This window comes from Giraffa tippelskirchi, chromosome 14, assembly GCF_054371585.1.
Source record: "Giraffa tippelskirchi isolate mGirTip1 chromosome 14, T2T-mGirTip1v1.2.pri, whole genome shotgun sequence".
In the NCBI taxonomy this organism is placed as follows: Eukaryota; Metazoa; Chordata; class Mammalia; order Artiodactyla; family Giraffidae; genus Giraffa; species Giraffa tippelskirchi.
The window spans coordinates 17,338,074-17,361,391 of NC_137288.1; the positions used below are offsets into that span (position 1 = coordinate 17,338,074).

Here is a 23,318-nt window from a genome sequence, read left to right on the forward strand (position 1 = left end):
TTTTCACCAATGTAATCCATTCATATTTCACATGACAGCTCCTAACGCGAATGAAACTAATTTAACACAATAACTTGGCACTGTTAAAGATGAATACTTTACAAAATGCTGCAATTATGCTTTATTGAAACTAGCATACTCACAGATAAGAACACTTTCATTTTCACTTTAAGAAAAGTGATCCAAATCATAGATTCCAGCCAGATTTCATGCAGAACACAAAGGTAGGGTGATTTAGAGTGAGCACATTTGCTACAAAGTAAGTTAACATCACCTCTTAACTTGGGGTGGTTGGCTTTGCAAGCTTATTCATACTATGTGTATATATAATATTCATGCTAAATTTATAGATGGTGAGACAAATTTTGGAGAAACAAACTTTAGAGAAGAGTTGTAACATCATCTGGTATAAGAAGATCCTTGGTCAGCATTATTTGTATAGCAGAGTTTAAACAATCACATTGGTAAAATAAAAATACAATATACATAGATTTTCTTCCTCATCCATATTATCAAGTTATCAGGCGATATTTAATTGAAAAACTTTAAACACAGTGTAAGTTACATTTATCTCTCAGAGATAATAATGTAGTTAAAAATTAACAACCACACAGACAGACAGGCACACATTTAAAGAGTTCGTTCAAAAATTCACATGTAATGAGTTTTGAACCCTGTATTTATCTGTCTATAATATAGGGGAGCAACACGAAAGTATAGGTGCTCCTTTCCACCAAGTTATTTTATTTCATTCTCTAGAAGAAAAATGATAACCTCTGAAACTCCTACATGTAAGTTAATAAACTCCTTCACGCTCCTGAAAGCTGACACATTTCTGTAGCTGTGGTCATGTAAGAGTTGAACAGATATTTTATGAACTTGTTCAATGTAAGCAATAAAATCTAAATGATTTAGGTCCCACAGAAGCAGGTTTTTTCACAGAACCACAGAAATTTAGACGTGTATCAACCTGATGGCTCACAACACCTTCGGGCACCTGGGAGCGTTAAAAAACTGCCTAGGCTCCACCTCTAAAACCATTAAATCGGGTGGTAGTTCTGAAAATGTGGTCCCTAGACCAGTAGCATCAATGTTAACAAAGAGCTTTGTAGATGTGTAAATTGGGGACCCCACCCTGAATCTACTGAATCAGACGTGGAGGGGAAGCCACATAAGCTGAGTTCTAAGAAACTCCAGGCGATCGGATGCTCAGTGACATTTGAGAACCTCTGCTCAAAGCTGAGGGCGGAGCGTCAGGATTTTCTGGATCTCTCCCGCTCACTGGAATGTGCCTCCAGTCTGGGGATTTATTCGGTGTTCGTAGCTCTGTCACGTCCAGCTCTTTGCGACCCCGTGGACTGTAGCCCACCAGGCTCCTCTGTCCATGGGATTCTCCAGGCAAGAATACTGGAGTGGGTTGCCATTCCCTTCTTCAGGGGATCTTCCTGACCCAGGAATCAAACCCAGGTATCCTGCATTGCAGGCAGATTCTTTACCCTCTGAACCACCAGGGAAGACCTGGGACTCATTCAACCAATTCTTCTTTGACCTGAGGGCACCAAAGACAGCAATTTACCAGCAGACAGCAATTTACCAGCAGAATTCAACCAAATCTCAAGTCCCCTAATGTCCACCATCTTTTCTAGGACACTTCACAAGTCTCTTCCTTACTTGGGCAGATGTCAGGCGAGGAAGTGAAAGATTCAAGAAATCTTTGCATTCCTACCCCCCGCTGTCAGATCTTCAATCGTTATATGACACGTGGCAGTAAACCACGATTCTTGGAAAACAAACATATGGAAAGTAACACTGATGTATCCCTTCCTGGCTCATAAATAGTCCTAAATTATAATCAGATTTTACTTTGAGAGAAGTATGGTGTTTCATTCTTTATCCACTCTAGACCTATTTGACTTCCCTGGTGATTCAGATGGTAAAGCATCTGTCTATAATGCAGAAGACCCGGGTTCGATCCCTGGGTCGGGAAGACCCCCTGGAGAAGGAAATGGCAACCCACTCCAGCACTCTTGCCTGGACAATCCCACGGACAGAGGAGCCTGGTGGGCCACAGTCCATGGGGTCACAAGGAGTTGGAAACGACTGAGCGACTTCACTTTTACTTTCACTTTCAGACCTATTTTGAAACCATCAAAAATCCAGGAGGCTGCTCACTCACTAAGCATCTTTTAGCGCAAGTGTCTCTCTGAGGCCCCTGAGGCTCCGAAGATAAGCCTCCTGATCCCTGGACCAGGAAGAGAGAGCCCTTGGAGAAGGAAATGGCAACCCACTCCAGTATTCTTACCTGGGAAATCCTATGGACAGGCGAGCCTGGTGGGCTACAGTCCATGGGGGTCACAAAGAGTCGGACATGACTGAGTGGCTAAGCCCAACAACAGCAACCTACAACACTGAAGGACAAGACACCTGTTTACATTCTGGTTGTTCTCTGTCCCAAAGTCCCAGCCAGGCTTCACCTTCACTCATGACAGGTTGGGAAGTTCTAGTCCAAGGATGGTGGGATATCCTTAGACAAACGGATGCACATGGCCGCTGGAGCGGGTCAGCGGGGCAGGAGCCTGATGGAGCGAGTCCAGGGGACCCACTGCAGCCTTGGGCAGACAGCACAAGCCCGCCACCGCCCACCGAGTCAGAGCCTTTCAGAAGCGAGCAGGGCCACTCCCAGGGGACGAACTTATTCAGGGGCAGCCCCCAAAGAGGGCCCCCAGGTGGACCATGCTCCCCCGCCTTGAATTCTATGCAGAAATCGCTCACTCGTGCTCCCTAGAAAAGTGATGTGCTCTTCCTGCTTGCATTTCACTGTGAAAGGGAGGAGTGTTGGCAAGGGAACCAGGACAGAGTCATAAGACCAGCAAAAAAAAAATGAATATGGGGGTAGGGCCCAGGCCCAGAGATGCCCGAATTCAGAAGATCCCGAGCATAGAAATGATGGGTGACTTTAAGGAAACAGCAGGGAGAACAAGACAGGACGTGTATGAGTCCCAGAAGCAGGGAATGACAGCTTCGTCAGCCGACCCAGCCAGCGGGTGGTCCGGTCCTTGCATGAGAGTTCTCTAGTTTCCAGTGAAGTTCTGTGTGGAAAGCGGAAGGCAGACGCAAGCAGAGCCCCTCCGGCCCGAACTGGGAGCGGGACCGGGGGCTGCTCCCCAGGCGCCCCCTGACTCGCGCGCTCAGCCAGGGGCCCTGAAGGAGACGGCGGACTCCCCAGGGCTGGAGGTGCGGGCTCCGTGGCCAACACTGGATGACGCTCTGGGATCTCCTCAACCACCTGGCGCTCCTCTAGGGCCTGGCACACCCCCTCCATCCCAAAGCTCCCCCTGCTCCCCTCACCCCCCACACAAACAGGGACGCAGCGCGCTTTCCTACAGTCTGCAGCTTACGCGCAGGCGTGACAAGCCCGGGGCTTCCTTTGCTGCGTCAGCTCCGCAGTGTCTCTCACCACCCAGACTCAAACTCTCCCCTCCAGGTTTGTCTTAACTGCCTCCGCGGGGCCCAGAGGTCAGCCCTCCACCGGCTCTGCTGCTGAAAGGCATGAAGGACACGCTCACAGACGGCTGAGCTCATTCTCCACCAGCACCAGCTCCCAGACCGCCTGTATTTCCACCCACCGCAAGGCAGGTTAGCATGATAGCCCCAAACAAGCCAGCTGAAGGGAGAAAACAAGCTTAATGGATCCACGGTGGTCTTCAGAACACATAAAGAGTTCTCGCTTCAATAGGCAACACCCCATCTTCTGAAATAAGGTTCTGCAGAACGTGGAGTCACAAAGAAAACCCGCAGCAGACTGCAAAGTTCCTCCTAGGTCACCTTGCTGATCACCACTACCTGAGTCTAAGAATCTAAGTGGCAGATTCCAGTTCCCATCGATTCCAGCAGCCAGCGGCTAGTGGCTTCTCTAAAATGCTGAGAACTGGGGGCACAGCCCCCAATTTCTTGAGATTCTCAGAAAACTATTCCCCAGCAAAAAGAACGGGACTTGCATATAAGCTAGCAATCCCACTCCAGGTGTAAATCCAGAGAAAATTCTTAATTCAAAAAGATCCATGCACCCCAATGTTCACAGCAGCATTATTCAGAACAGCCAAGACATGAAAGAAACCTAAATGTCCTTTGACAGATGAATGGATAAAGGCGATGTGGTACATACATACCATGGAATACTGCTCAGTCATTTAAAAAAAAAAAAGGATGAAAAAATGCCATTTGCAGCCATATGCATAGATCCGGAGATTGTCAAACTGAGTGAAGTCAGAGAAGGCAAAATATCATATGACAGCCCTTATATGCAAAATCTAAAAAGAAATTATACAAATGAACTTACAAAACAGAAACAGACTCACAGACATATAAAACAAACTTATTGTGTGGCAGAAGCCAACACAATATTGTAGAACAATTGTCCTCCAATTAAAAAAAAAACAAAAAAAAACTACAGTTACCAAAGGGGAAGGGGCAAAGGGATAAATTGGGAGTTTGGGATTAACAGATACACACACAATATATAAAATAGGTAGGCAACAAGGGCCTGCTGTATAGCACAGGGAATTCTATTCAATAACTTATAATAAACCATAATGGTAAAGAATCTGAAAAAGAATATGCATATATGTATAACTGAGTCAGTTTGCTGTACACCAGAAACTAACACAATATTGTAAATCAACTATACTTCAATTTAAAAGAGATCAAAAAGGATGAGGCTTTTTACCCCAAAGTGACACCAAAACCTTTAGCTACAAAATTGGCTCTTCACACAATTGTGTGAATACGGCAAACTTAGCCAACATTCACAGACCCAGAGGGAAGGTTCGACCAAGGGTATTTCACCATGTGCACAGAAGTGGAGAGGTCACCTGCCACCTTCCCTGCCCACTCCCATCACCGAGGTGTCCCCACCAACCCTGATGCCCCTGGGACAGAACCCAGATCACGGAAGCCTGGGAACAGGCTGTGGGAGGCCCCTGACCCTGAGCACAGGACCCAGCAGAGGGGACGTTCCTGGAGATGTCATCACACAAGCAGACCTGCCACAGCCGAATCCCAGGTCCAGAGGGCAGATTGCGTGCACCTGCCACTCACACCCACAGAGGAAAAGAAGCCACGATCAGAACCGTGTGGTGCTCTACAGGAACACAGAGGCCCCAGAGCTACGCAGACAATGCCCAGCACGCTCCCCTGGACACGCCTGCCTGACGTTCACACAGCCCACACCAGGGATGCTGAAGCTTTTTATGTGGTTCTGAAGGCTCAATTTTCCACTTTTAAAAAGGAAAATATTAAAATACAGCATAAATTAAATCCCTTTTGCAATTTTTTTCTTTCCAAGATAACAAGTCACCATCAGCATTCTAGGCTACCTACTCTAACTATGTGGAAACTTTTTAAATCAACACATTCTTAGATAAACAAGTCATTAACATCTGTTTGACAAATAACTTAATATGCAACATTTTTTGATGACCCAGAAGAACATGACTAGCTTACAGACAAAATCACTTACAAATTTAAAGTCAGGAAGATATTTGCAATCAGTGCAGCTGGAAATTGACAGATTTTAGGTAAGTTTCCAGAAGCAGCCACTTTGATCTCTTGATTCAGTTTACATGACTATGTGGTTCTTATACACATTTAATAAATTATTCAGCAAGAACATGACAGAGCTATATAATACATTGCTTTCCTTGATGTAAGGCTGCTTCAAGCATAAGCACTGGGGATCGTATGGCATCTGTGGAAAGAGAAGGGATCCTCTCCCATCCAGAACCTGACCTTGGGTATCAGTTAACGTCTAGGAATTATTTCTGCACCATCTCAATGTATCTGAGACATCAAGCAAATGCAATTATCCTCAGGATCACAATTTGAAGTTGAGTCACAAGAAGCTTTTAGCCTTGCATGAGTCACGCAGTTCAGACATCTCTCCACAGATACGCCTGGGGCAATGGAGGAATTTTACTGTGGTTTATGTCAGAGTGAGGAACTGTAGATCGGAGCAAGTTACGATGGGAGCCCACAGGACTTGGAGATGCAGAGGAGAGGAGGACAACGGTTTGATCCCCAGTGTATGCAGCAAAACAATTCCATTTACAGAAAAAGGATTTCCCTAAGATACTCAGAAATGGGCTCAGCCCCGCACTGCTGAGCACATACATGGTCTGTCTCAGCAACTCCTGAGGACACAGGACAAGACCAGCTCCTCAACCGTGCCCCCATATTCATCAGTAAGAAACCGAAATCACGGCTTATGCATATGAAACAGCCAGTATGCGTGCTATTTAAATATTCCAGAGCCATCTCCCCATGAGTAAGCGAAAGGCCCAGAAAAACAGCTGCCTTGGGCCACTAGGGCAGCCAAGTCTAAGGAGAAAGCATCATTTTTCTTTGAAGTTCACAGAAAAACAAGGTTTACCCAGCATCCGGACTTCAAAGGCACACCGGCTGTCTTTCGTTTAGCCTGGCTGCTAGTAGGTGGGGGAAGAGAGTAGGGTTGGGGGGAGGGGCTGGGTTATTCAGTGAAGAAGGGGTGGGGCCTCTGAATGGGTCCCCATTAATTACACATGATTACAAGGGTGCCCCAGGAAGTACTTGATCTGCAGATGCAATACAAGTTCTTCTGGAACCCCTCACTCAGGAAACTGTATGCAGTTTTACATCTTTGCAGACCTCTGTTACCACAGAAACTCATTAGAGGAGGAGACAACCTAAACTCTGAACCAGAAGAATTGATTAGAGTGACGATGGGCAGGAAGAGCCCACCGGCCTGTAAAATGCAGCCATCCGCAGGTACACTCTGCACTCTCGGGTTCTGCCAGCCAGAGAGGACAGCATCTGGAAGTGACCAAGGCATGACAAAGGTAAACACATCGTGTCCACACCCATTCTCAGCACTTTCCCGAATAGAGCAGCAGTGGCTCCTCTGTTGGTTTCAATGCTTCATTTGCATGCGTGGGAATCAGAAGAGGAGCGCAAGAGAGCAGCCTCGGTGCAGGGAACCACTGCCACCCAAGCAGGTCCAAGCAGGATGCACCTCTTTGCACAGCTGCGTGAATCCACACACACAGAAGCTGTCTCGGCGTTTGCAACGGCAGCTTCAAGTTTCGCAAAACACATGAGGTATCGTCATCAGAATAAAATGTTTCTACTGCGATATCTGAATAAAGGGCAAAAACTTTTCCGTGCAAAGAAATTACTCTGCTCTTAAAAATACTCACATAGGTGTATGTACAAGTTTTCCCCTGGCCATCAAACATGAAAAGTCATGATTTCCCATCCTCTCTGACAATTTTCTCCTCTTCTGTCCAGAGAACTATTTATAACATGACAAATGTAGATACTGTTAGCTGGAGGAATATAGTTAGTAAAATAAATTCACAAATTAGAGAAGCTAACATGCAAAGACTTACATCGAGTTGGTCTTTTTGACCCAAAATTTGATATTTCACATGAAGTCCTCATATGACACAGGTGTGCATTACACAAAATTATTTAAAAAATTTTTTTTCTTGCTTTTGTATCATCCTAAAATATATCAGTCTTGCAGTCTGCAAATTATTTACTAATATAGAATCATTTCACCTTTTCATACTATTTTCTCGTTATTACATATGAAATAGTCACAAAAACTACACTTGAAACTAAGTTATGATGATTTGAACCCCAAATTAACATTTCTAGAGGAAACGATATTTGAGATAAATGTGCATTAGACATTATTACAAATTTGATGAAAAAAACATTTGTGCATGATATGCCCAGCTATGTCCAGCCATTGGATTGTTTTTCCAAAGTTTATCTGAATCAGACATGTTACTATGTTTACTAACATTCCTCACATGGCATGACCAGTATCTCTTGTAACTTATAATTCATAGAAATTATTTTCTGTACATCATCTTCACTGACATTTTAAAAATTCTCCTTTTGAGTAGATTCCATTCAAGGCATAGCTAATACCTTAAAATATATTATATATATGTGTGTTGATATATATATATATGTAAATTTTTAATGTCCGGTTTCATTCTCAGAAACTCATTCACAGCTTCCACCGTGAGAATAGTTGCAGGTGGTGGTTTTCCCTGATTTTTCAGTCATCTCAACGAAGACTAAGTTCACAGGGTAGTTTTTCACTGACATCCTGACGGCTGACACCCCAGGGTCAGGCTGCAACAGCTGCTGACCGCCTGAGAGAAGCTCAACGGACCTCATGACTGCAGACGGACACAGCACGTTGCAGAAGCCCCATGCACTGTTTACAACTGGGAGCAGATGCAGCTAATGTGCAAATAAGCTTATTTCCATCAGATGGATATGTCCTAATAAAAATGTCCACAAAAATAAAACTCAGGATCAAGTGTCCATAATCATATTTGAAACACATATAGTTTCAATATTACCCCAATCTAAAAAGTGAAGAACTAAAACACAAATATATTTTCTAATTAAATTTACTTCAAAATGTAGACCACAAATATTCCTGACCACCTTGATAGGCCCTTCTTCCTTATCCTACAAAGAATACAAATCTAGAGGGTCCTATTATAGACTCTTTACAGTCTTTAAATCAAGTTTCTTGAGAAACTTTCATTTCTTAAGAGGTGTAAAACTATATTATTCTCTTTTGCTTATGGAATAGAATTTGGAAATAAAATAAAATTTAGAAATAGCTTTCACCAGACCTAGGGATTTTCCAGGTAGATCAAAGTACTTTTTAAACACAAGTGGAATTTAATTAATATAATATGAATTGTTGTTAAGATAGCAAGTTACTGCTTGGCTTAACACCCCAATGTATTTCTCTGTGCTTGGTCCACATGTATGCAAATACCACATTTGAAATAATACTCTTTTTTCACACGTGAGTACAATTGGTTGATGGTGGGGTGTCTAGTCGACTTTTATTTTCTTTAGTGTCATTAAGAGGTGACTGCTTGCGGCCGTGGCACTTGAACACTTGCTTATAAGCCTTCCTGAAGTTTTCGGAGAGAAAGGCATAAATGATGGGGTTCACGGAGGAGTTGCTGTAGGCCAGGCAGTGGGCAGTGATCCTGAAGAAGAAGGAGGCGGGGGTCAGCGGGAACACCCCAAACTCAGCCCAGAGATGGATGACGTGGTGCGGCAGCCAGGAGACCCCGAAGACCACCACCACCACCAGCACCGTCTGCGCCGTCTAGGAGGGAGAGAAAGCAGAGGTGCTGATCACCGCAGACCAGGAGCCCTGCATTCTAGCCCCTGCACTGACAGAGGGAACTTTCTGTACATTTTCACAGAATCAAGTGCGTCCCAAATCTGCTCTGGGTGCTGACCCTCACATCGCGGTCACACCCCTAAAGGAGCTATAATCATGGCCCGGTGGCCCCCGGTCCACTTTGCCCCTGGAGAGATGCGATCCCACTGGGATCCATTAATTCAGGGAGGGAGGGTGGAGGGGAAGGAGAGAAGGAAGGAAGGTGCTTCTTTTCCCTGCAGCCTCACACCATGGAGCAGGGACTCCCCAACCAGGAAACCATGGTGGACCCACTCCTCCTTTCACAGGAGAAGCCTGCACCCTCACCCTGCAGGAATGTTCTCATGTGACGCGATAACTTTGCTCTTACTTCCCGTGAGTTAGAACCCAGCTGTCACAGCCCACAGCGCCCAGAACGTGAGGATTAAGACAGCAAGTCTTCCAGGAGAGACGCGAGGTAGCCAACTGACTCGGAGGAAGTTTGTCCAAGAGGCGGGCTGGAAGCCAGGGAACCCGGCAGAGACGGGACAAGAGATGCTCGGACCTCAGGACAAGGTGAGAGGAAGGGCGGTCAGGGCACTGGAGATGGGAGTTATGCTCATGTTTACTCTGACCACGCGATGGTCAGAAGGTGCCACGAGCCACGCAAAAGCTGAGGGTTTGATGACCTTTGAAAAATGAGGCCACCTCCTTGGGCCTCAGCCTCCTGGCCTCACCCAACGTGATGATTCTCTGACTGGACCTGGTCCGCTTAACAGCTTCAAACAACTCAGGTACAAACCTGACGACAGGGTTTTCAGGGCGACAGGTTTGCAGACTGAGGCTGCCAAGCACATGACACCGTAGCAGACCAGCACCCCGCTCCCTATGTCAAGGATCGTCTGCTATCCGTCCGTTTACCCATTAGTGTATGGGATGCATTCCTGATGATCCAATAACCATCTAGACGCAATTACACCTACAAATAGCACGGAGCACAGCCGCTGTCCTTCCTAAGACAGGAAGGCATCTCTGTGCCGCACAAAATGAATGCTCTCTGGATATTCTGTTTCACGGCTCCTTTCAGGAGGTTTTCACTAAGTCACAAGCTGCACCCGGACAGCTTACAGATAAGAGCCACACTGTATCTGTGTCCCTCTAGGGCAATGGTCAGCGTGGTGTCTTTTCTGTGGAGGGTTTGATACTGTGTGTGTTTACCCAAGTTGATTCAAACTCTGCCTTTTATTTTTAGCAGGTCTGCTGGTCTTTTCAGAACCACGAACGAGGTTCCTTTCCTTGGTCTGCCCGTAGCGTTAAAATGTGAGTGACTTAAGATTACAATATAAATCATTTTTTAATGGCTGAGTAATATTCCATTGTGTATATGTAAATCAGTAAAGAATATCAATGGGTACTTATATAAACTTTACCATTTATCAAATGATGCTCCCAAAAGAATTTAACAGAATGCTATGTTTGTGGTTACAGTTATGTGTCGACAAAGGCTCACTATTTGTTTTCTGCCTATTTCACATGCATCTCAGCCCATCCGAGCTGGTACAGGAGTGGGTGCCCTGCACACAGGCCCTGACACTCAGCCCTGCACCCCAATGGCATTCACACCAGCCACAGCATCACGTTAGGGGAGCACATCAAGGTGCCCAGGGAGAGATACGCATGGCTCCCTCCTCTGTCTCCCTCACGTCAGAGGTCCAGGACCAGGGAACTGGGAAGATCCACCCACAGAACAGCGCCCTCACCTACCCCCAACCCAGAAAACATGCGCCTGGAGGACACCAGCTCAGGGTCAAGATCTGGTCAAAATACTTCACAGTACTAACAAAATGATGGCTGAGCGCCAAAGAATTGATGCTTTTGAGCTGTGGTGTTGGAGAAGACTCTTGAGAGTCCCTTGGACTGCAAGGAGATCCAACCAGTCCATCCTAAAGGAGATCAGTCCTGGGTGTTCATTGGAAAGACTGATGTTGAAGCTGAAACTCCAACACTTTGGCCACCTGATGCGAAGAGCTTACTCATTGGAAAAGACTCTGATGCTGGGAAAGATTGAAGGCAGGAGGAGAAGGGGACAACAAAGGATGAGATGGTTGGATGGCCTCACCGCCTCGATGGACATGAGTTTGGTGATGGACAGAGAAGCCCGGCATGCTGCAGTCCATGGGGTCGCAAAGAGTCAGACATGACTGAGCCACTGAACAACAATCCTAGACCTGGGTTTCCACCAGATCAGCAAGCCATCGTCACACACCACTTCATAAAGATTCAGATATCAGTGTCTCATGGCTCACAGCTTTGCTTCCACAGGTCATGTGGATGATGTACCCGCCCAGGAGCCTACCTTCCTACATAGCTCATGAGAGCTTGAAGAATCGGTGAAGAACTCCACAGAAGCCACAACAAAAGCAAGCGGCCTCGTCCACCTCGAGAGGAAGGCTGAGGGGCTTCTTCAGTGCTGAGCACTCCCAGGCTGACCCACACCATCTCCTCCGAAAGGTTCCGAACCTGCTTCTGCCCTTCCCCTTAGAAAAGTCAGACAGTGAGGAGACGAGGGCTCCTGTGGAGACGGGGGCCATTTTCATCTCTTACAGTATCATTTGCCTGAACCACAGATGGATTTACACCCATCGCATTGCCTGCGTTCCCCGCCTGTCCATGTAGTTACAGAACCACAGCATCACCTTTCGATAGAGAAGAAGTCCTCATTGAACGTTACGTGCCAAGTCTCTGCACGAATTCTTATACCTAAGTTTGGGCCTTTTATTAGCCTGTCTTCTTTTTACTTCTCGCACTGAAAGTATCTGAAAAATAGTAATTTCTCCTCTTCCTGTGAGATGCTCTTTTTCAAGCCATCTGAGACATCTGATTTTTTTTCCTTCAAAGAATTTTACTCATAATCCATCTAATGGAACTTGGCAGGGAAGGAAAAAGTGACAAAATGATGAGGCTGATGAGAAACATTTTGTAAATTGTATAAATGACAGCCAAAAAGCTTGCTGAGTTACTCCAAGCCAGACGGGGAGAAAGAGCAGCTGTTAAAAGAACCTCGTGGTTAAGGAGGTACCATGAGGGCTTCACATCTACCTCCCTATTACCAGGAACCATCCTAGGGAAGTCTACCCCACTGGGAAGTCTTCCAGAAATTGTTAAGAAGCTTGTTTTCCTATCTGATCAGCCTTATGCCAGAATACGTTTCTTTAGGTCCAGCCGAGCCTGGTGTTGATCAAGGTTGGCTCTGTACTGTGGTCATGACTATTTTGGCAAAGGAAAGCACACTCTTCTTCTCTGCTTCCCTCCAAACAGGGAGGATAGCTGTTGAGCACGTTTGTGTTGAAGGCCTAACCCTCCACCCCGGGAGCACTACCAGCCTTCACACGAACTGGAGCCCTTATGGATGGACACGGCAGCCACCGAGGCGGGGAGCCAGGAATGGGTATAGCTGAAATGAATAAACCTCCAAGATCTTCTCGCATCACCGCATCATCCATCAGAAACTGAGTGTGTGCACACCCAGGAACGCTCTTCTCTGCCAGGACACGGGGCAGCATCAGCTGAGCTGATCGAGCCTCTGCCTCTGGACAAAGGCGCGCTGCCTCTCCACCCTGGGCTCCTGCTCCCTGTCTCCCCTCCTCCTCCTCCATCTCCCCCTTCTGTCTTCCTACCCTACTCCCCACACCTGTCTGCTAGCCCTTGCCTAGACGCAGGTACATGCACACACACACACTATTTGTTCTGTGCAAACAAGGAGGTAATTAAATACATCAAAACAGATCTGACATCTGTTCAGTGGTTATTAAGGGTCAGAGGTTGCGAGAACAGAAGAGAAAAGCTTCCCTCCTCCAAATGCTGAGAAGTTCTCCCCTGGGAAGAATTGCATTTACATATACATTCCCTGGTGGCTCAGCTGGTAAAAAAATCCGCCTGCAATGCAGGAGACCCTGGTTCAATTCCTGGGTCAGGAAGATCCCCTGGAGAAGGGAAAGGCTACCCATTTCAGTATTCTTGGTCTTCCCTGGTGGTTCAAATGGTAAAGAATCTGCCTGCAATGCAGGAGACCTGCGTTAGATCCCTGCATTGGGAAGATCTCTTGGAGGAGGTCATGGCAACCCACTCCAATATTCTGGCCTGAAGAATCCCTATGGACAGAGGAGCCTGGTGGACTATAGTCCATGGTTGCAAACAGTCAGACACAACTGAGCGACTAAACACATATAATATATTCCGTCACATGTGTGTGTCTTGTGCTTCCCTAGTGGCTCAGACAGTAAGGAATCAGCCTGCAAAGCAGGAGACCCAGGTTTGATCCCTGGGTCAGGAAGATCCCCTGGAGGAAGGCATAGCAACCACTCCAGTATTCTTGTCTGGAGAATCCCATGGTCAGAGGAGCCTGGTAGGCTACAGTTCGTGGAGTCACAAAGAGTCAGAAATGACTGAGCAACTAACACAACAACAATACACATGCCTCATACACACACACACATACCCATGTGCTGTACACGTATACGTATAAAACCAAACAATGTAAATGTTAAACTGATCACTAATCTTTCAGTTCAGTTCAGTTAGTTGTGTCCAACTCTTTATGACTCTATGGAATGCAGCCCATCAGGCTCCTCTGTCCATGGGATTTTCCAGGCAATAATACTGGAGTGGCCAATAATGAGAAAACAGAAAGAGAAATTAAGGAAACAATACCATTCACCATTGCAACAAAAAGAATAAAATACTTAGGAATATATCTACCTAAAGAAACAAAAGACTTATATATAGAAAACTATAAAACACTGATGAAAGAAATCAAAGAGGACACAAACAGATGGAGAAATATACCGTGTTCATGGATTGGAAGAATTAATATAGTGAAAATGAGTATACTACCCAAAGCAATCTATAGATTCAATGCAATCCCTATCAAGCTACCAATGGTATTTTTCACAGAACTAGAACAAATCATCTCACAATTTGTATGGAAATATAAGAAACCTCGAATAGCCAAAGCAATCTTGAGGAAGAAGAATGGAACTGGAGGAATCAACCTGCCTGACTTCAGGCTCTACTACAAAGCCACAGTCATCAAGACAGTATGGTACTGGCACAAAGATAGAAATATAGATCAATGGAACAAAATAGAAAGCCCAGAGATAAACCCACGCACATATGGACACCTTATCTTCGACAAAGGAGGCAAGAATATACAATGGAGAAAAGACAATCTCTTTAACAAGTGGTGCTGGGAAAACTGGTCAACCACTTGTGAAAGAATGAAACTAGAACACTTCCTAACACCGTACACAAAAATAAACTCAAAATGGATTAAAGATCTAAACGTAAGACCAGAAACTATAAAACTCCTAGAGGAAAACATAGGCAAAACACTCTCAGACATAAATCACAGCAGGATCCTCCATGACCCACCTCCCAGAATATTGGAAATAAAAGCAAAAATAAACAAATGGGACCTAATTAAAATTAAAAGCTTTTGCACAACAAAGGAAACTATAAGCAAGGTGAAAAGACAGCCTTCAGAATGGGAGAAAATAATAGCAAATGAAGCAACAGACAAACAATTAATCTCAAAAATATACAAGCAACTTCTGCAGCTGAATTCCAGAAAAATAAACGACCCAATCAAAAAATGGCCCAAAGAACTAAACAGACATTTCTCCAAAGAAGACATACAGATGGCTAACAAACACATGAAAAGATGCTCAATATCACTCATTATTAGAGAAATGCAAATCAAAACCACAATGAGGTATCATTTCACACCAGTCAGAATGGCTGCTATCCAAAAGTCTACAAGCAATAAACGCTGGAGAGGGTGTGGAGAAAAGGGAACCCTCTTACACTGTTGGTGGGAATGCAAACTAGTACAGCCACTATGGAGAACAGTGTGGAGATTCCTTAAAAAACTGGGAATAGAACTGCCATATGACCCAGCAATCCCACTGCTGGGTATATATACCGAGGAAACCAGAATTGAAAGAGACGCGTGTACCCCAATGTTCATCGCAGCACTGTTTACAATAGCCAGGACATGGAAGCAACCTAGATGTCCATCAGTAGACGAATGGATAAGGAAGCTGTGGTACATATACACAATGGAATATTACTCAGCCATTAAAAAAAATACATTTGAATCGGTTCTACTGAGATGGATGAAACTGGAGCCCATTATACAGAGTGAAGTAAGCCAGAAAGAAAAACAACAATACAGTATACTAATGCATATATATGGAATTTGAAAGATGGTAATGATAACCCTATATGCGAGACAGAATAAGAGACACAGATGCATAGAACAATTTTATGGACTCTGAGGGAGAAGGTGAGGATGGGACGTTCTGGGAGAATAGCATTGAAACATGTATATTATCATATGTGAAACAGAACACCATTCCATGTTCGATGCATGAGACAAGGGCTCAGGGCCAGGGCAATGGGATGACCCAGAGGGATGGGATGGGGAGGGAGGTGGGTGGGGGGTCCAGGAAGGGGAACACATGTAAACCCATGGCTGATTCATGTCAATGTATGGCAAAAACTATTACAATATTGTAAAGTAATTAGCCCCCAACTAAAATAAATAAATTTATTAAAAAAAAAAAAAATACTGGAGTGGGTGGTCATTTCCTTCTCCAGGATATGATCTGAGTAAGAGGTGAATTAATCCTGATTTGTAAAATAGCTTTTCATCAAAATGGGTTTGAAATATAATAGATCACAGGATGTTAGATGCTGTCATACTCTTCAGAGGAAGCTTGTGGGAATCGGGATTCAGGGAAGAATAAGAAAGACAATTAAAGATGGGCTGGACCCCCCTGAGGCCCCTCCCATCTTCAGTTCTGCCCCCGGGGGGGGCCAAGTCGGCACCATCTGGGAGGAAGAGAGCAGAGCACAGCAACGCTGCAAGGCTTCCAGGAGGGATACAGCAACACTCGCTCCAAAGATAATTAAGACGGGGCCTCCTGGAGCCACATCAGAGACAGTAAGTACACAATGAAAGAAGTGTGTCTGCTAAGTCGCTTCAATCATGTCTCTGTGACCCCATGGACTGTGGCCTGAGGCTTCTCTGTCCATGGGGTTCTCCAGGCAAGAGTACTGGAGTGGTTGCTGTGCCCTCCTCGAGGGCTTCCTCCCAAACCAGCAATGGAACTCAGGACTCCTGCACTTGTAGGTGGGTTCTTTACCACTAGCACCACCTGCCATTTCAAGCAAATTGTGGGTCCGGCCACTTGACACCCTGTCCCAGTCACCTCCAGCGCACTTTCTCCAGAGGCTCAGAATCCAGAAGACACACCTTTCGGCCCCTCCCCAGACCTCCACCCACGTTCACAGGCAGCTCAGTCACCCGCCCACCCTCAGCAGATGACTCTCCATGTCTCCTCTCTGCCCAGGGCTAAGATATTCTTTCAAATCTGTGAACCCAGGAAGCATAATTTCACAGGAGGATGAAGGAGAGCTAAGAGTATACATTAAACCAAGCTCCAGAAATGGCACAGAGAATGTAAATCCATGAGTTTTACCTTTTTCTTCGATGCCTCTGACTTCTTGGACACATTCTTCAACTTTTTATGCAAATGGTTAAGGACCTGAAAAACACAGACTAATAAAATCGGTTTGCCTCAGAATCGCAAAATTCATCGTCCATTTGCATTGACATTTCCTGATGTTCTGAAAAGGGAAGACCATGGTTTACAAAATCATGCAAGCTGAAATTCACAAGAGCCTGTGGAGTAATGATGACTATGGATTGCCATGAACACCTGGTCTTCTAACCACCTGTGTCCGGAGTACCTGTTGGCAGAGCTCTGATGCAGGTAGCTCTGAGGTTTCTTCTGGAAAGACCCACTCCGCTGCCCATACCTGCATCCCTGTTGGCCTCCCTGCAACCTGGTCTCCCCTAAGATTCTACATTTCCACAATCCCAGGTCCCTGCTATATGTTAAATCCTAGATGCATGGAAAAACTACAGACTGCCTTCCAACAACACTGATAGCTGACAGACCACCATTCTGCAAGGTTCTACAATGCATGTCCCATCAGGGAGGCTTCCAGGGAGACACTTGTTTCTTTCCTCAGAGAAACTAGTTTTGTCTTCTCTCGCCAGCATCATACTCAGGAGAAATGATGTGAGACACTGTGGTTCCACACAAGAATTTGCAACATAAGCTGTACAACAGGGCCAGGATGGTGGTACACACACCAGGCAGGTCTTGAGTTCATTCTTAAGTCCCATCTGAGTGAAAAACCTAAGGAAAATCAGCTCAGGGTGACTAAGGGCTTGAGACTGCCCGTCAGTTGCTCAGTGAGCCCCTCTAAACAGCGGAAACAGTGTTAGAGCCACCTCCCTGTCCCCTGGAACACCACAGCATGGAAATAATTTAATCAAATTGAACGTATTACGAAAGCTGCTCTGTCTGGCTGGATGCAACCCTCTGGAGTCATCAGTCACTCCCTGATCAAGAAGCCATGGGATTTATCCACCACTTCACAATTCCCTGGGCTTCCCTGGTGGCTCAGATGGTAAAGAATCTGTCTGCAATGGGTTCAATGCCTGGGTGGGGGAGATCCCCTGGAGAAGGCCATGGCACCCCACTCCAATATTCTTGCCTGGAGAATCCCATGGACAGAGGAGCCTGGTAGGCTACAATCCATGGAGTCACAAAGAGTCAGAAAGGACTGAGCGACTAACACTTCCACTTCACTTTCACAATCCCTAGCCCCGTCAAGCAGCTGTCATGGGGTGTGAATTTCTGACTCCAAACTCCCAGCCCTACCCAAATACTGCTCACTTCGCACAAGGGCTCAGCATCCTCCACAAGACAAGCCTCTCACTTACTATGGGGACATCTGGGGTCACTCTCAGTACAGCGACCACAGGTCCGTCTACTCTCCTGCCGTCAGCAACTGGGGTATTAAAAATCGAATGGAAGACAACGACAGAAGGGAGGCTTGTGCAGGAACAAATGAAGAGGACTTTCAAGAGGAAGGAAAGGGCTGGACAGGGCCCCTCCCGGAGAGGACCAGCCTGGTCAGGTTCCTTGGGGACAGCCACCCCACCACCAGAGAAGGACCCCGGTCACTGAAAGAAAGGGAGAGATGGCGAGGCAGTGTCAGTGAGGGCTGCCTGGAGAGGACCCCACATGGAAAAGTCAGATGTTACCTGTTTCCTTACACGGCCTAGGGGCCACTCATTCCTTCCACAGACTCGGGGGGATCACATCTCATAACTACAAAATGCCTCAGGAATGTCGTGGAGTGGTCCCTGGGGAGAACACCCAAGTATATCTCTCTTGGCTCTGTTCCATTTCATGAGCGCACACTGTGGACCCACACTGATGCGTGTGATGGACCCCATGAAGGTCTCGCCATCAGAGGAGAAAGGGTTATGACTGTATTTCTCTGGAAGCTGATGACAGTGGGGAGCGAGCACTTCTCCGTCACTCGGTACTTTCAGAAGTGTGTACAGGAAGGCCCACACCAGTCCTGGCACAGGGTGTCTCCAGGAATGTGGGGGAACTGGGCAGGTCATGAGTTCATCTCGTGTCAGGCCAAGGAGGGCCCAGGACAAGCATTGCCCTGAGGGAAGAGTGAGCCAGCCCCACAGCAGCAGCGGGTGCCCCAGAGTCATCCTCCAGCCCTGCATTCTGCCTCTCCCAGGAGGGCAGGTGCAAAGGACCTTCCACTAAACTGCCAGTGCAGAAGGCAACTCTGGAATGCAATTCCTTTTGTTAACTTAAGAAAAAAAAAAACACTGTGATTGTATATGTCTTTTGATCTGGGCCTTGGGGTAACAATCAATCCCGAATGTAACATTTAAGTAGCGAAACCCTTTCATGCAAAGCAGACAATGACTGAATCAAAGGAAAGCAACTGAAGTCTTTAATCTTGACCTTTTTTCAAGCTCTAGAATGAATATCCAAATATTACTTTGAGTTTCAAAGAAATTTCCAGTTATGCTTAAAAGCAAACTATTTCCATATTTTTAAAAAGAAATCCCAATGATCATGTATTTACTGAATTTTTAATTTAAAAACTTCACCTTAGGTGTGACTTTTATAAATTCTCAAATGACAGAAATGTAGGCTGGTTTCTTCCTAGAAGTTTATCTTGTTGTTTCCGTTAAAAAGACCTGAATTTCCAAAAGACCAAAGACTTTTGGGAAACAAAGGAAGAATATGCTTCAAGTATAATCCATGCAATGATGAATGAAAAGCCAAACACTTTAAGAATCTTTCTAGTCTCAAGGCCCATGCCCCACAGGCCCGCCTCCCCCAGGGGGCTAGGAAGCCCTGCACGGAAATCCTTCCTGAATGCTTTACCAGCTTCACAATCTCGGTCAGCTGCTTCACTCCTCCAAAACCCTCTTTCCTTATCAATAAAATATGCACAGTGGCTCCAACCCACTGGGTCGCCTGCAGATCAAGTGACATAGTACACACTGGAGACCACTGCCCTGTGCAGACCAAGCTTTGATTTGCTTTTGCTAAAAGCAAGAGGAATAAACTAGCCATTTATCAGAGCTAAGCTACAGCAATTCCCAATTTCCTGCCTTTATTGCATCTCTTTATGCATAACCCTTCCATGCAGGACATTCTTTCAGATCATATCCAAAAATACTACCATCCAAAATAGACACTACTCTAGATAGATGGCCTGGGAGGAGGGGCCAACAAAACCAGGTAGCTCATAGTCCACATTTCTGCTGGGGGAAAAAAAAACTATGAGTGGAACATAAGAACTGATTGCTGTTCTACTTCACCTGATTATTCACAGTCCTAGAGTCACAGGCTTATCAGAAAGAAACTGAGAAACAGAGAGAGAGAGAGATTAGATAAAATGGTGCAGATCTCAGAATTCAGTCACAGAAGTATTTCTCTAGTGGCGATGGTACTGGGGAAGGTGTGTCAGGGAGAGGGGATCTCACCCCCTGCACCCCATCTCCTGATTATTACGCAGATATGGTGGCCCAGACAGCAAATAATATGCCTACAATGTGGGAGACCCATGTTTGATCCCTAGGTGGGGAAGATCCCCTGGAAGAGGGAATGGCTACCCACTCCAGTATTCATGCCTGGAGAATTCCATGGACAGAGGAGCTTGACCAGATACAGTCCTTGGGGTCGCAAAGAGTCAGATATGACTAGTGACTAACACACACACAAACAAGTTGTGTAAAAGGTGTAAGACTTTTAGATCAGTATAAAATCTTCAAAACCATGCGTTATTAATGAAAGAGAACGTGATTGTGCTGAGCTGAGGGGAAGGGCACTGCACAGAGAAAGGAGATGCGGGGTAGGGGTGTGTGTCTCCCAGCAGAGGCTTTAGACCTGCCACCTGAATGAACCACTTAACATCCTTTACCTCCTCCTAAAAGGACTGATATGGGGAAATGGCAGCTGCAAACCCATCCATCCACCGTTCTCTGGAGAATCCGTGAGGAAATACTTCTGATCATTTGGATTTATGACTCCTAGCTTGTGTTATGAAATAAAATTCAAAGCTCTGTCGCCAGGAGCAGAGGTTTCACAAAGCCGGTCCTGGCCGGCGCCCCAGGCCCATGCACCCCGCGGGTAGGGAAATCCCCCCATCCGATCCCAGTTGAGGGCTGCGGAGGGGCGCGGACCCTCCACCCAGCAAAGGGGCTCGCTAGGCAGGACCGGGCGCTCGCGTGACGCTGCGGCCACGCAGGCGATCAGGCACGCGGCTAAAACCTCCTGAGAAGTGGGCGTTGAGCCCCGCCTCCTGTGGGGACAGTCTCAGGGCCCAGGGCTTGCGGAGGCCGGGACGGACGCCCGGACCTGCAAACTTTCCCGGGGTCGCCCAAACTCCAAGCAACTTTCGCGCAGCATCAAACCCACGAGCCCAAGCCGCAGCCGGAGGAGGCGATGGCTCGGGCAGAAAACTCGCGGGGAATGAGGGCAAGGGGGCGGGGCCCCGGAGGGGTGCGGGGACCGAGGAGCCGCCCCAGGCCCGCGGACCCGCCCCGCGCCCCGCACCTTGGCGTAGCAGAAGCAGATGAGCAGGAGCGGCAGCAGGTAGCCGAAGACGAAGGTGCACACCACGTAGGCCTTCTTGTGGCGCTGGTTGGGCCACTGCTCCCAGCAGAAGGTCTGGTTGCTGACGTCCCGGTGGAAGAGGCGCTGGTGGTAGGCCACCGGCGAAGCCATGGCGATGGACAGCGCCCAGATGAAGCCCACGCCCAGCAGCGCGTTGCGGGACACCCGCAGGGCGGAGGAGCGGCGCGAGTGAACGATGGCCACGTAGCGGTCCACCGACATCGCGGCCAGCGTGAAGATGCTGACCAGCATGGACACGGTGAAGAAGTAGTGGATGAATTTGCAGATGAAGGCGCCCAGCACCCAGGTGGGCAGCGCGTACACCGTGGCCTGGAAGGGGATGCAGAAGAGCAGGTAGGCCAGGTCGGCGATGCTCAGGTTGAGGATGAACAGGTTGGTGGTGCTGCGCGGCTTGCCCGGCTTGCTGCGCGCCAGCACGGTGATCACCAGGCTGTTGCCCAGCACGCCCAGCGCGAATATCAGGCCGAACACCACCAGCGTGACGAAGTTCTCCACGCCGATGCCGAAGAGCGGCCTGGGTTCCGGGGTCGGGGGCTCGAGCCCGCTCGCGTTCCCCTCGCTGAAGTTCCCAGCCTCCAGCTCCATGGCGCGCAGGGGGAGCCTAGGTCGCGCTGGCGAAGGGCGCCTACCGGGGAAAGAGGGTACCGCGGGGCTCCGGGGGACCCAGCTCGGGGCACTCAGAACTCAGGCGCCGGGGCCGAGTGGCACCGTCTCTTCGGACAGGGTCACCTGGGAGAGGACGCAGACGGGAGCCGGAGCTGGACCTTCCCGCACTCGCGAGGCTGTCCCAAGCGCGCCGGGCGTCCGCTGATCCGCCACCAAGCCGGGGAGGAGGGACCGCCGGTGCAGCCCTGGGGGAGGAGAGAGCCCTCTTCGCGCCTTACCGGCTCCGCGCCCCTGCAGGTCCTTTCCCTGGGCCCCGAGAGGCTGCGGGCGGCACCTGTTGCTCCGCGCGGCTCCCTTCCCGTGGCGCTCCGGGGACACAGCCGGGCGCGCAGCAGCGCAGCGCACGGTTCGTGGAGAGGGCTCGCCGCGCCTCCCAACCGGCCGGCGCCGCTTTCCCCTCGTAGTTTTTGGGCGAGCGCTCAGTCTGCGCCTTCGCCGTCGTCCGCAGGGTGCCGCTGAGATGTAGTGAGGACTCAGCCGGGCTGAAATCCGTGCCGCCCGGGGAGTCCCCCAGTCCCCCGGAAGTCGAGGCGCGCAGACTGGACGAATCCTAATGGGGTGGGTCGCCGCCCACCGCCTCTCCGAGTAGAGTCTCGCGCTCTTCTCTGCGCACTGCGGAGCTGCCTGCGTCCAGCGACAGCAGCGGCCGCAGGGGTGCAGCCCCCGCCCCGACCCCGGCGGGCGAGGCTGTGCGCGATCAGGGCGCACTGGGCGGGGAGGCGGGCGGCGCGCAGGCCTCCTCCTCCTTCAACACCGCTCGTCCCTTCGCTCCAGGGCTGCGGTCGGGGAGCGCGCTCCCGGCCCCAGGAATGAAGCCCAGAAATCGGTGATTGGCCCTGCGGCTACCTGGGGCTTTGTAAAATCCCTGACCCCACCCCCTACCCTGCTGGCTGGAGGGAACTAGCTGAAAAGGAAACGGGTGGCCTGTTTGAGTCTTCTTGATAAACGTGGGTAAGATGAAAGGGGAAGGTGCCCTGTTTTCATCGTCCAACTTTAGATCAGTTTTGCCTTATGTTACTCATGTGAGCGATATATACAGAAGGCGCGAAATATTTGTAAAATGAAAAGAATAGATTTCATTTCACTGCTGTGGATCCGCCGACAACAACAAAAGAGCTTTTTAAGTCTGAAAGTGTTAGTAAGCGCTATATGCTTGCCGCTTGGCAATTAAGGGGCTGAAATTGATCCCTTCAATTCGCAGTGTTTACATGATCTGTCTATACTCCCTTTCAAGTATCCCCATACCTTCCACCATTCTCCAGATGACGCCCGAGTGTCCACTAGGCGCTGAGCGCAGTGGCTGAGGGGGCGAGGAATGCGGTGGGGAACAG

At 47.9% G+C, this 23,318-nt stretch overlaps 1 protein-coding gene across 1 annotated transcript; it reads right to left on the reverse strand.

Moving 5' to 3' along the window:
* Positions 1-8,451: 8,451 nt before the first annotated feature.
* On the reverse strand, positions 8,452-22,860 carry GALR1 (galanin receptor 1). The gene is made up of 3 exons (XM_081563137.1): positions 21,241-22,860; positions 16,765-16,830; positions 8,452-9,187 (listed from the first exon to the last, which is right to left on the reverse strand). Exons 1-3 carry the CDS (start codon positions 21,904-21,906, stop codon positions 8,870-8,872), a joined length of 1,050 nt encoding a protein of 349 aa, XP_081419263.1. The 5' UTR covers positions 21,907-22,860; the 3' UTR covers positions 8,452-8,869.
* Between the last annotated feature and the right edge of the window lie 458 nt (positions 22,861-23,318).

What these genes read in the sequence shown, in the direction of transcription:
- GALR1 (XM_081563137.1), bottom strand. Translation starts at nt 21,906, where the DNA reads ATGGAGCTGGAGGCTGGGAACTTCAGCGAGGGGAACGCGAGCGGGCTC. An exon ending in TCTGCTTCTGCTACGCCAAG is followed by an intron (nt 16,831 to 21,240) that starts GTGCGGGGCGCG and finishes TGTGTTTTTCAG; the next exon opens with GTCCTTAACCATTTGCATAA. An exon ending in CAGAGGCATCGAAGAAAAAG is followed by an intron (nt 9,188 to 16,764) that starts GTAAAACTCATG and finishes TCTCCCTCCTAG; the next exon opens with ACGGCGCAGACGGTGCTGGT.